Source organism: Pseudochaenichthys georgianus, chromosome 12 (assembly GCF_902827115.2).
Source record: "Pseudochaenichthys georgianus chromosome 12, fPseGeo1.2, whole genome shotgun sequence".
NCBI lineage: Eukaryota > Metazoa > Chordata > Actinopteri > Perciformes > Channichthyidae > Pseudochaenichthys > Pseudochaenichthys georgianus.
The window spans coordinates 19,261,124-19,278,120 of record NC_047514.1 but is presented as its reverse complement, the minus strand read 5'-3'; the positions used below and the strand labels follow the sequence as shown (position 1 = coordinate 19,278,120).

At 39.4% G+C, this 16,997-nt stretch overlaps 1 protein-coding gene across 1 annotated transcript; it reads right to left on the bottom strand.

The window, feature by feature from the left end:
* Window positions 1-49: 49 nt before the first annotated feature.
* On the bottom strand, window positions 50-15,515 carry LOC117455947 (AF4/FMR2 family member 1-like). The gene is given in 20 exon segments (XM_071205015.1): window positions 50-2,022; window positions 2,428-2,660; window positions 2,763-2,800; window positions 2,963-3,056; window positions 3,460-3,531; window positions 3,625-3,761; window positions 3,863-3,926; window positions 4,192-4,283; window positions 4,446-4,674; window positions 4,774-4,865; window positions 4,959-5,972; window positions 6,339-6,480; window positions 7,563-7,620; window positions 7,906-7,939; window positions 8,152-8,238; window positions 8,382-8,423; window positions 11,356-11,849; window positions 11,852-12,197; window positions 12,707-12,827; window positions 15,308-15,515. Coding segments are annotated over 20 exon segments (3,531 nt in total). The 5' UTR covers window positions 15,325-15,515; the 3' UTR covers window positions 50-1,897.
* Between the last annotated feature and the right edge of the window lie 1,482 nt (window positions 15,516-16,997).

Genomic DNA, 16,997 nt, shown 5'->3' with positions numbered 1-16,997 from the left:
TTCTTTCTGAAAATAAGAGTAAGCAGTAATAAATTATAAGTTAACAAAATGATTTCCAGTGTTTATTCATCTCTGCAAAAAAAATGTTTTACATATTTTACAAAAAAGGGAAAAGCATCCTTCAAAATCTTTTCTGAACAATTTCTCAGTAAATAATTATTTGGGCGAGAAGTGTAAACTGTTGCAGAGTAATTCATAAACAATCGAAGATGATGGAAGGAAAGCCACAAGTTGGAAAATACATGAAAACATCTGAAATGCTTCTGCAGTAAGAAACACTCAAGATCACTTCTCCTGCTGATGATCTATACATACAATAATCCCAAATGCCATGGCAACAGTGACCTTGCTCCGTATTTTTTAAAATTGTCGCTACACTTTACTTTATGCAACAATGTAAATTCATGAACACTTTGTGATCTTTGTTTAGCCCTTTTTGATGTGTAATTGCACACAGACATACAAACTCAATTAACTGCAAAACGTTTCAAAATGTGTAAATCAAAAGCAATGTTTCTTTTACTGCATCACCATTTCATACTGATTATTTTAGTATCCCTTTTAAATTGTCATAACAACAACACCTCAATAAAAATTTGAACCAACAAAACGCAAGCTTTATTTTTTTAGAATCAAAGTTACAATAAACTAGAGTAAAGACTAGCACAGTCCTGCCAGTCTTTGAGATCAAGGTGTTCTTATGTCCAATAACGCTCTGAAATTAACAACAAATACTCAACAAAGTGCATTCTGTAGTAAGCTATAGTTTGGCCTTTTATTCTACTCGTACACATTTAGTAAACATATTGAAACTCAACATTTGCTAATCAACAAAATGTGTGGGAAACAGAAAAGCAGCTTCCTGGTGCAAAAACAAATAAAGGGAACACTACTGTAGTTTCATCTGTTGAACAATGTGGCAGTCCCACTATACTTGAAAGGTAACTCAAACTCGGCTAATATCAACCACTACTTCCAACACTAGAACTAAAAAAATCCAATATGTAAAACGATTGCCCCTTTTTTTGTTGTTGCTATGTTTACCGAACCTAATGTTTGAATAACTTGCATTAGTGGGCACAAGTGCAATTATTTTACCAGGGTGACAAGAATAAAATTGAGCCTGCTTTGGACTGACCAACTAGTCAGTAATTGTCATAATCAGCCTGAGAAAGATGGCAAACCGCTTCTGATCCTGAGCCATCATAATACAAATCCTTATTATTCATGCTCAGGTGTCTGATTGTTTTGGACAGCACTCACGCTGTATTCATTAAACTTATACTGTATTAATCCCCACTGATTTGTAGGGGAAATACAATGCATAATTCAAACCGACTCATTTTGAGAGAAATTCAATAACAATTGTGATACATTTAAACAATGGTTTTAGTGCCTTATAGTGACATTCCTCTTTGACATTACCAAAGTTGTGATCATAAACAAGATTTGCACGAGGCTGGGGCTGCCACCAAACGGCCATTTTGGTTACATTCGATGTGCTCCCATCCAAATGTAGTTAAGGTCACACCTGAATAAATTGATGATTCAAACACATGAAGTCATGAAGAGGAGCAGGAAGATACACCGTGGGTACAAGACATGAAGTGTGCGTATAACCACAGATGTAACACATGTTCATAAAAGTGCCAGAGAGAAAGAGAGACACGAGCGGACATGAGAGAAAACAATAAATAACAAGTGCATTGATCAGTGGTGTATTCTCAGGGACACACCACATGAGATGAGACAACGTCCATGTGAAGTAAAGAAGCCTGGCACAAGCCTGAGGGATAGTCCAGCTCAGAGTGTGACACACTGAGGCGAGGTGAGGTAAAGGTAGAGAGGGGCAGCACAAAGGGTTTGCAGGTGCTCTTTGACGAGAGCAGGTGGATAGTCAGTTTACCTTTTGGCTGTCCAGCCTCAGCCAGTGGACGCCCTGTCTCGTGTAGCGCACCACAGAGCTCATACTAGAAGTTAGGCTCAATGCGCCCATGACTGAGTCCAGCTCCGTCAGCAAACCTGGAACATCACAATTTATTAAGATGCATATACAGATCTTTTTACAGGAGTAAAATGTGTTTTATAGAATATGAAAAATAGGTCATAATATAGTATTGAAAATGTTGGAAAAGTAAAAAGTCCAAATTAAGAACAAAAAAAAGGGTCAGTATTGTGTTTTGGAAATATTGTTTAAAAAAGGTGGTAATATAGCATCTTAAAAATATAATGAAAAGCATTCATAGCATAGAATGTAGAAAATATCCCAATAAAGTCATAGTTTAGTACGTAAAAAATATCAAGAAGTAGTATAGCATGTTGAAACATTTGAAAAAAATATCACAATGTAGTTTGTTAACAAATATGGAAAAAGTCATGCTTTCTTTATGCTTTCATGTTTACAGTCTGTTTTTCGTATATTCTTACCGCTGCCTTTCTGCGACAGTTCCTCCGCCTGGTCCCAGATGTCATGAGCGCTTAAAACTAATGTAGTGATGTTGACGTAGGTTAATGCCACTTGTCCAATGGCCTGAGGAACCGTCACAGTGCTGCCCGCAGGGTCCACACCCGACCCGCTGTGGCTGGAGCCGGGACCAAAGCTGCTGGACGTGTTGGCTGGAGAAGGCATGTTGGGCATGTAGGACGGGGTGTGTGTGACTCTGAAAAAACACCAGTAAAAATATGTGAACTTTTGATTACATATTACAGCTTAGTGCAATACACCTAAAAAGAGAAAGTACCATGCAAAGTAGACGACTTACTTTGGTGTTAAAACAGGAGGATCGCGAGTTGTTGAGTTCTGAAATGTCCAAATTTAGAGGGCAAATGTACAACTATGATTACATGGCGACTACTTTTCCAACTCTGTACAAACATGTAATAACATTGTTTTATTTAGATATGACCTAATCAAATTGCAAAACAATTACAATGGCATAAGAAATGAATATGTAATACTTACACTGAAGTGGTCGGTGAGGGTCTTCGAATACTTGAGGGCAATTTTGTGTTTGTGGCGAAACATTGCCATCTGCAAGAGGGACTGGCACTTCAAACTGCAAGACACAATTCAATGTTCATACATTGTTCATCATTGCATGATTCATTACTGCATATACAGTTATTGTAAAGACAAACAATACAATGACGTTTTTATACTTTACAATTACTTCTTAATGCCTGACTTATGACACACTTTATTATACATTCTTATGAATTTACAGCTTTTTTATAATACTGTATGGCTATACTATGGCATTCTATGACTGCATTATATTTATGACAGACTTTAATATAACTACAAATATGTCATATCTAGACGAGAATAGATGGTGAAAAAGCTTTAAACAGAAATGAAGAGGAGAAACATGTAACCAGTTATGTTGTGTAGTTTTCGCCACGACATTCTATTTTGTGAAGCAGCTATTTAACAGCACAAAGGTATAATCTTCAACTCACCATAAAGCAAAAAAGTCTTTTTCTGCAGCAGGAGCAGAGGCATCCACTGCATTTCTAAGTTTCAGTACAAACCTGTAAAAATGAAGCATATAAATATATAAAGGTTTGTCTATTGGATCAATGAAAGTTATCAATAGTGCAGACAGTAATATAATGTTATCGCACTTGAGCAGTTCCACTGTTTCTGCAAACATAGTGTAGGAAGACGTTGAAATGTGTGGATCTTTCTCCATGGCGATACCACTTTCGACAAAGAACATGGCCGCATCCAGGTAGTTAAACGCTTTGATCAGCTTGTCTGACTGCAGAGATAGACACATAAAGCAGTTTGGTTACATGTTTCTAGTATCATCGGGTAGAAATGTGCAGTAATACGAGTTCATAACAAACACAAATAACTTACCTCTACGTCTGCTTTGTGCTTCAGTTTTTTGGCCTCTTTTATGTAATGCTTCACTGGATACTGCCTGTCGGTGAACAAAGCTTGATCAACAAACCACACTAAACACCTCATCGTTAAAAACAATACAAGTTTTATCATTACTAATTGTTAATACTGTAGCAACAATTTCCTTCAAAACAAGAATATACATTTAGTTACTCCAGCAATACCTTTTGAGAAAATGTGCGATTGAATTAACCCAAATATTTAACAGAAATTGAAGACATACATTCTTTTTGGAGATTGTCCAGACAAATGAAAAACTGTAGTTTAGAACAACTATTGTTTACCTCCCCTCAACTCTGAGCAAGGGCCTTTTGCTCAAAGCTCCCCTGGGGGGCTGTGAAGACGATGGGACAGCAGGGGTGCTCTTTTGGGGCTTCTGCTAGGATTGAAGGGCAGATGAACTTTAGCATTTCATGGAAACAACTCGAGAGCATTTGTCGCTGGTTACAATCCCTAAAACCATGAGATCGTTCAGAGGCTTGCCTCGGGGGGGGGGGGGGCAGCTAAACACAAAAGATTGGTGCTTATATCCCGTTACCTTTTCAAAGTGTGGTTGTTCGGCATGCTTTCCGCCACTCTTCTTGTGCTTCTGGGAGTCCTTGCTCTTTGCTGCGTCCTTGCTGGAGTCCTGGGGCTTCCCAGAACTGCGTTTGTTCACCTTTGGGTCTTTAGCAGGGTCTTTGGGTGTCAGAGGCTGCTGCATAGGAACAGGTTTTTTATCCACCTTTTTCTTTCGCTCCCCGTCTGCTTTTGACTTGCTGGAACATCTGTAAGAATAGAGAGCTTGTGTTATCAGACACACTAAGCAGTGTGACGTTATCTCCGTTCAAGAAACATAAAAAAGTAAGGGATGCCTCTGGACCTACTCTAGTTTGACAGAAGCATGACTTGTTGATGAGGTATTCTTGTTATCCAGCTTTTGTTTCTTCCTGGGATGAGTTGAATTGTCTACCTCAACCTTGAATACAACAAATCATACATTGAAATACATTTAAATGTTTTTTTACATGAATGCTAACTAGAACAAAATGGGAACCCACATATTTCTCACATTTTGAGATATACTCTTTTTGCTGCTTTTGATGACTTTGTGTGGTGTCGAAGCATCACCGCCCCCTGCATGCTGCTCGACGACCAGTGCTGATCTCTTTGCATTGTTGGGTAGCTCCTGGTGGATGTTGCAGGTCCAGGGAACTCTTGAGAGCAGACTTAGATCAATTTTCACCAGCAGGGAGCTAAAAGGCTTCTGGGGTTCCAGAGAACTCTTGATCGTGTGCCCAGTTTTCTTCGAGTGCCTTTTGCTTGTTTTGTGAAGAACCTTGGATCCCTTTGGGCAGAGGGTCTCCAACATTGGTTTGCTACAACTGACTCTAAGTGGCGGGGCGGGGGTCAGCTGGTCAGCCTTTGCAGGACTTTGGGTTGGGCAGGAGCAAGGGTTAGGATATCGAACACCACAAGATGGACAATGAACACACAGTACCACAGTGACTTCAGGGTCTGATCCAGTCTTCCGCTTGTCAAGTGACGTGTGTTTAGAAGTCCTCTTACCGTCTCTTTTAGTCTCGCTGTTGTTCTTGCTTTTCTTGCTGTGCCCTACTTTCGTCTTAACCTTGGGTCTATCTGTAAAACAGGGGTCTTTGTTTCGCGTATCGACCACTTCCTCACACTTCACGTTGATAGTTGCTTTAGTGTGATCTGGGCAACCTGCAGTCACTGGTTTTGAGGAGTGTGTGTTGCATAAAAGTGTCCTGGAGATGTTCAAACCAGCAGAGGGGGATTTGTGGCCACTTTGATGGTTATAGTTGTCCTGAGGGCTTTCACTGTGATGCTGGGTCAACTCTTTCTGGTTAGAAGAAGAAGAAGGTTTGGACTCTCTGTAGGGGTCGCCCACCTCTGCACTGAGTGGGTGCTGGGAGCTGTGAGCAGGCGGTGGCCGCTTGTGAGCGGGGCTTTCATAGGGATGTGAACAGCTTTGACCTTCGGCGCTCGAGTTCTGCTGGCTGGACCTGGACTGGATCCAGTTCCCGAGCTGCCAATCACCATGGGTCACTGCTAGAGGTTCAGGCTAAAAAAAAAGACAAACAATGCCATTAAAAAAAAAAAAAGGGAGCTTACAGTTCAGAGAATGCATGTGTATCAGTTTCCCCTGCCATTTATTGAAATAATCAAACTAAATATCAGCATCGCTGTATGTAATTGGTTGTTACATTTTAAATGACTTGCGGTATTGCTCTGATAATTACATAATGAAAAACTAAAGTATCAGTGATTTCACACAGAGGTGTTTAACTGCCTTCTCTGTTTTGTAGATACATGTGAGAGTTTTTAATGTGTGTATGCAGGCAGAAATGCATGCCAAAATGTAACCGTGGGTGTTCCGTGGGGAGATGCAGTGTATCAATCCAAGTAAATGTGGCAAGCAGCAAATTACCTCGGTTTTAACAGAGATGCTCACAGGGGGTGGAGGCGGCTCCTCGATGGTGCTTTCACTTTCCGACTCTGATCTTGAGCTACACTCTGAGTCGCTGGAGCTGGCCGGCTCTACCCCTCGGGAATGTGCTGCTTCAAGTGATCTACGGCACCCACACACAGAACAATAATAATATCACATTTCCAGCTTCTCAAATCTGGGACTTTTCTTTGTCATTTACAACAGTAATATTCTGGTGGTTGTCCATTTATTAAATAAAACAAGCCATTTGAATAATTTATCTTTCGGGAATTACAAGAGCAATATTCATTATTTCCTATAAAATGTATATAAATAGACTTACTGGCTACTTTATTATTAGGTACACCTGTTCAACTGCTTGTTAACGCAAATACCTAATCAGCCAATCACATGGCAGCAACTCAATGCATTTAGACATGATAATACAATTTGCACGGGCTCACCAACATTGGAAAAATGTTGCCTGGTCTGATGAGACTCGATTTCTGCTGCGACATTTGGACGGTAGGGTCAGAAGCATGGATCCATCAGGTTCAGACTGGTGGTGGTGGTGTAATGGTATGGGGGGTATTTTCTTGGCATACTTTAGGCCCCGCCCTTAGTACCAATTGAGCATGGTTTAAACGCCACAGCCCGAGTATAGAGGCTGACCATGTCCAACCCTTTATGACCACACTGTTCCCATCTTCTGATGGCTACTTCCAGCAGGATAACACGCCATGTCACAAAGCTCAAATTATCTCCAACTGGTTTCTTGAACATGACAACGAGTTACTGAACTCAAATGGCCTCAACAGTCACCAGATCTCAATCCAATAGAGCATCTTTGGGATGTTGTGGAACGAGAGTTTTGCATCACGGATGTGCAGCAGACAAATCTGCCGCAACTGCGTGATGCCAACATGTCAATATGGAACAAAGTCTCTGAGGAATGTTTCCAGCACCTTGTTGAGTCTATGCCACGAAGAATTAAGGCACTTCTGAAGTCAAAAATGGATCCAACCCGGCACTAACAGGGTGTACCTAATAAAGTGGCCGGTGAGTGTAGATACAACATTTGATTATTGATAACATATTTAAATTGATGATTGATGCAGATGTATTGATTAGGAAATAATGATTAGTTGCTCCATTAATGAAAAAACGTGTAAGTTGTCTAAATGGCTGAATTAACAAACTGCCAAAAGCCTAATTGTCACTTACGATGATGAGCTCTGCTGGATGAGCTGGGATGGATTTGCTGGAGGGGACTTGTAGTTTCCTGGAAGAAAATAGGGGAATTACAAGTCATGAAAGACTTTGAAATGTTTATAGTATTCAATTCACACAAATGATTAAAACAGACTCTTTATCTAAAGGCTGTATGTACAGCAGATGTTTCCAATCAATCTGTATTTTACCCTCGTCCTTTACAGACAAAACACTAACCCTGGTTTGCATGGTTGTTTGGGATGTTCTATGATATAGTACCAACATGTATATTAATGAACATGTGTATCCTGGTTTTGTGCCTTGATTTTTGATTGCCATTCACTTAATGACTCACTTTGTACTGGACATGAAGAGAGACTCGCTGCTTCCTGTGAAGACAATGAAACAAATGCACGCAAGCTTTTACATGGCTCACACATTGGCTTTATTTAAGTTTGCACATGGTTATCTTCATGTACACTTAATTAATAAATGGTGTAATAATCGTTACTGTATATGCAAACAGATCTTTAATTACCAGGACTTAAGGCCTTAAAACATGCTTTTTCTTTTCAATTATCCTCAACTTTTAAAGTCTTACCTTGGCTGGGAACGGAGACTTGGAGGGTTCTACTGAGCTCGGTGAGTGTATGGCTGTCAGGAGAGGAGGCCATGAGTGGGTCATTTCCTGTATGGTGGGATAAAAAGAATGTTATATGCAAGGAGCCTAAAGACGGCCCAACTATAATACAGGCATCACTCTTCATAAAATAAACATTATAGCAAGTAGATGTAGCAACTGTAAATGAGAGTTGTAAAAGCTGGACTTACCCTCAAGATTTCTTCGACACACTGAACCTCATCTGTCCTTGTCTGTAGAAAAGAAATGAATAAATGATCTGTCCAAAACAGTGAATAAACCTTTATGCAATTATAACATGACAGACATAGAAATGGTAAAGGGCTAATATTTCCAAGAGCAAACCTTTTAATGGTATTTCACAGGTCAAACAGGTAAAATAACATAGCTAAATACAACATAAGACCCCCTTCAGATTGTTTACTTCTTGCATGGGTTTGATGCAACTATATCTCACCAGAATAGAGAGATATCGAGCCCTACTTGGGAATTGGCCAGCTGTTCTTTATCTTAAAACCTGCATTATGTCAAATCATCTCTAGGTATACTGTAATTTGGGGGGAATTGAAAACACTGAAAACATTAAATACAACCATACCACATTAAAATCAAAGTAAAGAGATATATGCATTTCAGTGTTGTCCAGCAGAGAGCAGTAGAGACCTGCAGAAGCACTTGCATTGTTTCCTTGAAGAGATGCAGTGGAGAGTTTGGTTTTAAAATGAAGCCATTTAACATTACAAAATAAGAGCAATATCAAGGTTCCAACGTTTTGGGGCAACAATTGAATGTTGAATTAACATATTTATTATAAAATACAAAAATATATGTAATTGTTATTTTACAATTGGTTATTCCATTTAAAAAAGCTAGTTTAAGGGTTTCTTTTTAAACTAGCTTTAGTTTCACACCAGAAGGTTTACACTTGTGCCGGAATTAAAAAAATGGCGTGCACTCACTGGGACGTTGGTTCTCTGACCCATTAAACCTGTGTATTGACTTGTTTAAGGAAAAACACATTGTTGAAAGCACATTACTTCTATTTCTCAATAGTTTGGAGGAAAGAGACATTTGTGATTGTACTTTATATCCAAAGTGTTTTATAGATGGCAAACTGCAGATGTGGATCCTAATTTAGGAGCAAAGGTTTAGTAGGAATATAAATAATTGCCTGTATAACCTGCAATGGATTAGTCAGAGTAGCGAGAATAGAAGCATATTTAGCACTGCTGTGCTACTGCAGGACTGTAGGGGGAGCTGTGTCGTGCTGCAGGTGCAACGCCTGTGTGTGTCTATTTATGAATAGAGAGGCGAAGTCCCTCCCTTTCCGGTGGACCTCCATGGGACCTTATTTCGGAAAAAGTATGTATTGAAGTCAATGGAGAGAGAAAGATCATCTTTCGATCCCGTTTGAATTGTGCCACGAATTACACATATGATGTTTTTCAATTTAAAAGATAATTTTGCAAGTCAACATTTTTTAAATGTGTCCTAAAACTGTGAAGTAACACTTTTTTTGTGTGAAACGCTTAATGAACTACATCTCCCATCTTGCACCACACATCAAGACGGCCGTCACGTTGGCACATTTCACTTCTTTCTTTCAGAATGAGGCGAAAAGTTTTAAAAGAGGTGAAAATCACTACAAGTCTGGGCATGTTGAGAGCTGTACATACACACAAGGGGAGTTAGTCGCCGGTTCCATAAGAGCCAGCATGCGGGACCGGGATTTGTAGTCTTTCTAGTTGTGTATTTTTCATAGTCTTATATTTTAACAGTTTTACGACAAACTGTGACTTTTTTGACATGGACATTATTTTGTAAGATTGACAAACATCATATGTGTAATTTGTGGCACAATTCAAACGGGATCGAAAGATAATCTTTCTCTCCCAATTGACTTCAATACATACTTTTTCCGAAATAAGGTCCCATGGGTCGGAAGTAGATGGGCGGGACTTCGCCTCTCAATAGAATTGACCTGGAGTTCAGCCAAATTCTCTCAAACAAATCAAGCCTTAGAACTTAAAGTGCCTTAAAATTTAAATCAAGAATATTTTTTTTTTAGCTGACTAGCCCTAACCCTATGTTCCAGATGACACAATCCTCTCATTCCACAGTACATTCATAGCCCAGACAACAGTGCTGGGAGATAATAAGTAGGACTTCCCTTGTTCTATCACTCCCCACATTCACCAATCACCGGACCACCAAAACCAGAGATTCAGTGTCACTGACATCTCAAGACAATTTTATATTCCAAATATACCAAGTATCTACTCCCTGCTGTCTTTACTATCCTACTACTATAACACTCCTTGTTGTTAACCACCAACTATGTGCAATATATATATATATATATATATATATATATATATATATACACACCGTTAATAACTGCAATATATACCTGGCTGCTAAATCCTCAGAACAGGCTGTGTTTTTTGTAAATTGTGTAACCTTTTTATTATATTTTTTTTTTTTTTGTGCATGCTACTTAACATTAAGGTAACATTAAGCTGTCTTTGGCTCTTTTCTGCTGTAACAATGTACATTTCCCCTCTGTGGGACTAATAAAGGTATTCTGATTCGGACTTTTGTATTTAACAGGAAAAACCAGGTTCTATAGAAAAACCAAATTCTTTGGATTGAAGGAATCCAGTCCTGCAAACTTATGATTTATTTTCTTTAATAGCTGTCTTTAAAGAAAACACTATTTCCTGAAGCACATGGCCGTAGTTGGTTTAAATTACAGTCCGACAGACTGAGGCCAGTTGATGGACGCTGCTATCCTGGAAATGGTGTCAGGATTTTAGCTATGACACTATTACTAATGATATTAAAGGAATACTTTAACATTTTTGTAAACACACTTATTCCATTTCTTTCCGAGCGTTAGATAAAATCAATACCACCTGAAAGCTTTTCACCAACTTAAAGCTGGTTAGAATTAAGACTAAAAACAGGGGGAATACAGCTAGCTTGGTTTTGTCTAAAGGTAACAGAATCCATCTACCAGCACCTCAAAAGCAGAACTATTTTTAGACAAGCTAGCCGTTACCTCCTGTTTTCTTTCTTCATGCTAAAATTAGCTAACCAGCCATTATACAGCCTAGCTAATATCATGTCTAATAACAGTACAGCGAACTAAGAGAATATATTTACCTCCAAAAATGGTGGCAGCAACTTGGTTTTGCCTAGCGCAGATTTGTTGATTATCTCCGGTAGAGGTACATATGGCTCTGGTGAAAGCTTCAGCCTAGGTGACTCGCTGACCACATGGTCCTGACCATCCATGGGCCGCACATACGCTGTGGGCTTCTGGGTCATGACTACGCTGGGCGGCTTCGACGACAGGAGTGAAGGGAAGGTCTGGGAAGGTAGTGTGTTACCTTTGTTTGCTTGAGGCAGAGATGAATCTTTGGGGGACTGTTTCAGGTCAAATGTGGAAACATCCATGGCGCTGTCAGACTCAGGGTGGTGATCTGTGGACCCTTGAACTTGAAGTCTATCAAAGGTGTCCCTAGTGTCCGTGTCATAGTTATCATGGTCAATGGAATGTGGGAAGGGTGGCCGCTTGGCATCAGGAGACTGATAAGACATTTCCTGGGGAAGGCTGACACACTCCCTGAGACCTGAGTAGGCTTCACTCTTCTTTGTTGCTGTGCTGAGAGGCCGAGCTGACTGTGGGTTAAGGACCTATTCGAGAAAGTGGATGAATGTCCATGCTGGTTAGGAGGAGAAGGGGCAGTGGACGTCCTCATGGGCTGAGAGGAGTAACCGTTACAAGAGGGGGCTTTCTGACTTGGGATGGACTTGTGGACTTGGTTAAGGAATGGAGGCTTGGCTGGTTTATCTGTGTTTGGCTGAGCCTGATCTGACCGTGAGAAGGTTACATAAGTAGGAATGGGTAAAGGCTCAATGGCTAAGGGACAGGGATTATTCACATCTTCAAAACTACCCAGCATCCTCTGGATTCGATTGGAAAGAGTATCCCCTTTGTTTGTCTGCGTAAAGAAAGGGTAAACACTTTGTTAGAAGCAATATATCGGTAGCAATATGTAGGATTTGGTTAATTAAGACAAACAGTAGGTGGAACAAACTTGCTTTTGTTTCAATATCATTTGCCATTTATTTATTTGTTCCCAATAATGTGTACGTCAAATTTAAGAATATCTCTCTTGACACTCCTCACACATTGGACTTAAAATGCAAAGGTTATGGTGTTGTCTTTGACAGCTTTTTTTTGTAAAGTAAACATAATTGTATAGCACACTACATACACAACAACAAAAAACACTAGAAGGTGAAAGGTTTTATGTAACTTTTAAGCCAACAATACAGCACACATACAGAAAATTATCAATTTCCCTCTGATAATGAATAGAGTCATTTTGATCCTGAAACCGTTGCTTTTGAAAGAAGTCAAAAATAATCATCTTTGTATCAATAACATGAACAGTAGAAGCCCAGTGTGATCATTAGAGCAGGTAACTCCTGTAGAGTGGGTCTTTACCTTGTATGGTTCCCTAAAGAGTGGCACATTCTCAGGGTTGGGTTCTTTGGCTGGGCTTGTTTCTTGGTTCCTCTGTTCCCGCGCTCGGAGGCGAAGACGGTTCCTTTCTTCATTGTATATGCTGTAGAACATTAAAAAGAAAGAAAGATATTAAGTGCATTATTCTAACACTAAATGTGATGACCCAGTTCAAAGATGCAGTATGTGCCTTGCTGACCAAAAATGTAATTGGTGACCACCACTAATAATTCCAACCAATCTTTTAACACAGCCATATTTGTTTAGGCTATCTTTGATTTGATCAAATAAACCACAAAACATTGACTCACTCCGGCTGATTCATATGATGAAAAAAGGTTTTGGTTAACGACACGAGAACATTTTAAAGAACAATAATTGATGACATCTAATCACAGCCTTATGTACCCAAGTGGCAGAGAAGCAGGGTCTCATGGGAGAACTCAGTGCCCATCATATCACCAGAAAAGTCAGTGCAATTAGACTTACAGACACCATGAGGAGTCCCCACACATCTGTTCCTTTTAGTCCCTAAAGATGACATGCAGCCCATGCAGACATCACATGGATATGACTAGTCCAAATATAAGGCCATGGGTAAAAATAAGTTGTTCATTATAGTAAATTATATTCAGAAACAACAAGCGACCTCATAGGGTCAGGACCTGTTTAACACATACAAAAATACTGAAGTAAATTGAATGTACATTTGGAACTAGTAATTTTCCCAAAACAGTGTTTATCATCCTCACTCACAGCAACCCCAATGGGATGCTTCCATGGCAACAAGTGGAGCAACAAAGATTTGGGTTTAAGCCAAACAGATGAGCATTTACTCATTAATGGAGCAGAGACTGGCCAAAATACAAGAACAGCACCAACTGCCCGGTCACAGTACCACCCAGGGGTAAACCAACACAAGGTGCCTGCCTGTATTAAGTTACACACCAGTGATCCAAAACAAACATGAAACATTGTGTTGATGATCCAACACGGAGAAGCAAACAACTCACAGAATAAATTAGAATAAGCTCCTGCAAGTGATAGCAATGCCGGGGTTAGTGTTTAATAAGGGTGAAACAAACTGTGCAGAAGTAGCCCCCCGCCCCCACACACAGGTATAATCTTAATCTCTGTTTACACGTGCACATGTTAAACCAGGCTTCAACAGCACACAGGTAGACTGCATGTCTGTTTAATGCTTATCAATTTAGCTTGCACTACTTTGCGATTAAATTAAATGTTGGCATTGTGAGTAGTTGTATTATTTGAACAGGAATTGTATTTCCTATTTAAACAATATGGTTTGAACAAAACAATATATTGTTTAAGTCAAGCTCAGTCAGGAAAGCCCATCATTCAGATTCGGAGAAACTCGCAACACAGTGGAACTTAAAGCAACGAGAGACAAAAGCCAAGAAACCTGAAGACTCAAATCAGAACTGCACACCTAAACAACCACCAAAAGTAACCCCACTTCACAATATGACTAGTCAATCCAGTCGTCCTGGTAAACGTCTGACATGTGAAAACAGCAGCACATTTAGGAAGTTATGAGAGCTGATACAGGGGGTGACCAAAATCAAGTTTCTGCTAGTAGTATTAAGTCAAAGAAAAAAAAAAAAAAAAAAGTACACTTTAAAGTGATTTGCGTGCTTCAGTGACATCTGCAAATATGCATAACATTCACTCATGTTGACATTGTTGCACAAAGTGGATATGTGCCACTTTATGGTTGCAACCAAGAATTGCTTTTATCATTGTTTAAATCAGAAGATTATTTTCTAGATCAATAATTGAGCGGCCTATAAAACGTCAGAAAATAATAAAGCAGGTCCATCCCAGTCTCCAGAGAACAAAGTTTATTTCTTTGTTTTGAATAGTAGCAGGACCTTCGCATGTTGAAGCAGCTGAATAGCATTTTTTGTTTGCAATAATAAATATGTTAAGATAAATTAAAAAGTTGGATGTTGTTTGTCATTTAATTGAGTTAATAATAGTTGAAGCCACATGATTACAGGAGAAAATAAATCATCATGTTAGGCATAATTGTGCCTCAAATGTAATATATTCTGCTCAGATTATAATTTAGTGGTAGGGTGGTTGAGTTGAGCATGCTATCTGTCCTCTATTTTTAGGAAAATAGCTTTCTGTTGTTATCCAACTTTTAAACCAAAGTTCCAAGTTGGTCAAAACACGGCAGATAAGAATTCACTGAGGATCACTTGTAAGAATGCTTTATAAATTAAACATGTGGCTGTTCATTGAAAAAGAACAGCTTGTATACACACAGCAGTCCCTTTAACCAGCTGGTAGAAATCACACCAGCCTGCTTTTTCCAGCTGATTCCACCTCTTCCTCGTACTGCTTACCAAAGCCAAAATCCTCTATGTCGGTTTACCATTAACAACAAAAAACACCCCTTTAATTCTGATACCTTTGCAGAGTTACAAACTTAAAGTTGACTTTGCTCAAGTGCGCTGCTAGTTATCAGACTAACCGTATCTAGCTAATTAAGGGTAGTTACCCGGTCAGGCTGAAGAGCTAGCGCCCTGCTGTTAGCAGCTAGCTGTGTCTGCCTACCTCAGCTGAGATGCCATGGTGCGCCTCTCTCAACAACCAAAGTTGGTTGTCATGTGTTTCTGACAGTCTTCGCCAAGCTGTTCTTCTCACTTGGTCACATTGTTCTTGTTTTACCGCTGAAGAGTTTTTATTTTAAAGGGCTGTCAGGCGGCCGTTGGTTGATAGTTGCTGCTAACCGTCCGTGTTTGGGTCGTCCACTCTCTCTCTCTCTCTCTCTCTCTCTCTCTCTCCGTCTACTGGATTGTTCTACTCTATTCAGCCAGCCGGGGGCAAACTCAGTTTTATACACTCAATGCACTTCAAGCTTGTCACAAAAAGCGTCTAAAGCAGTCGTGTTGCTATTCTATTAGTAAATACAACAAATATGTTCGGTAAAAACTTTATTATTTAAGGTAAAGTTTCACACAGAAGGCAACAAAACAGAGAATTGTGTCTCAAAAGATGCAGTAAAGGGTAGTATACTTATTTGTAACCATTTGTTTCCTGCTTGTCTTTAAAATGTTAAAATATTGTAATATGTCATTTGGTAAGATGTTACAATATATTGGTTGACACAATTATGTGATTCCACTGATCAGAAAGGTGTTCTGTACTGCATCTCCCTTGTCATAATAATATACTAACATAAATACTTGGCTCTTGGTTTATTTGCCCTCTAATAACCGAATCAAATGTAAACATGAATGAATTAAATTCAAGGAACATCTTTCACACTCTTTTGTGATTGCTTTTTGATGCAATACCTTACCTTGTTCCCAGCTAACCTCTGAATCAAGCAGTGATTCAATCACCTGCCTAATCTCCTGAAGCAGATCATAAAGTCTTCTGACTCACCATGCCACCTTGGTGCAAGTTCTGGTGAGTGGGTTCAGATTTGATGACACCGAGCTCAAATACTGCCAGTGGTTGTGATGTATCCTGTAGGTTTTATAGCTTAGCCTGTAGGCAAGAAAGCAGACAAATCAGTTTACACATTTAAACCAGACATGTAAGACAAACATGCTGATTAGATGGGTCACAAAAGAATCAAGCAGCCTCTGTGTGTTCCTGTTGTTAGAGCTTTGACACCAGCCAGCACGTGTATGATTTCATGCAGGCTTAAAGCACAGGCTGTGCTGAAAGGCCTGTTATTGGACACTCACCCCGGCTGCTACTGGCCGACTTCCAGCAGAGCACATCGAGTTCATCTTGCTTCATTTAGTGGAGGCTCGGGACAGCTGAGAGGACCATGTCACTTGCCCCAAAAAAAGATGTAACTGCTGGGGCCTAACGATTATGACAATAGAATACATTAAGGATATGTTCCTCTTGTGCTTTTATTTCTATGCACCCTAGATACTAGGGTGCACTGTTATAGACCCGGACCATTTATCAGTCCTTAAAGAATGTTTTAATCATGTATTTATTTTGTTAATTCATATTTTTGGGAATATTTGAATATTCATTTTTATACATGTATTTATTTAATCACCTATAGTTGAAGTTGTATACCTATTAACAATATCATGGGTGAGTAAGATATACAGTATATCAGTCCGAATGTGTGTTCAAAGTAAAACACTTAAATATATTCAAAAGAAACATGACCTTGGTGATCTTTTGCACACACATACACACAAACGATACTGCACAGTCACAAGTGTGCAGGACTGAAGTTTGAGACTTGTAGTAGTTTAAATGATAACCAGTA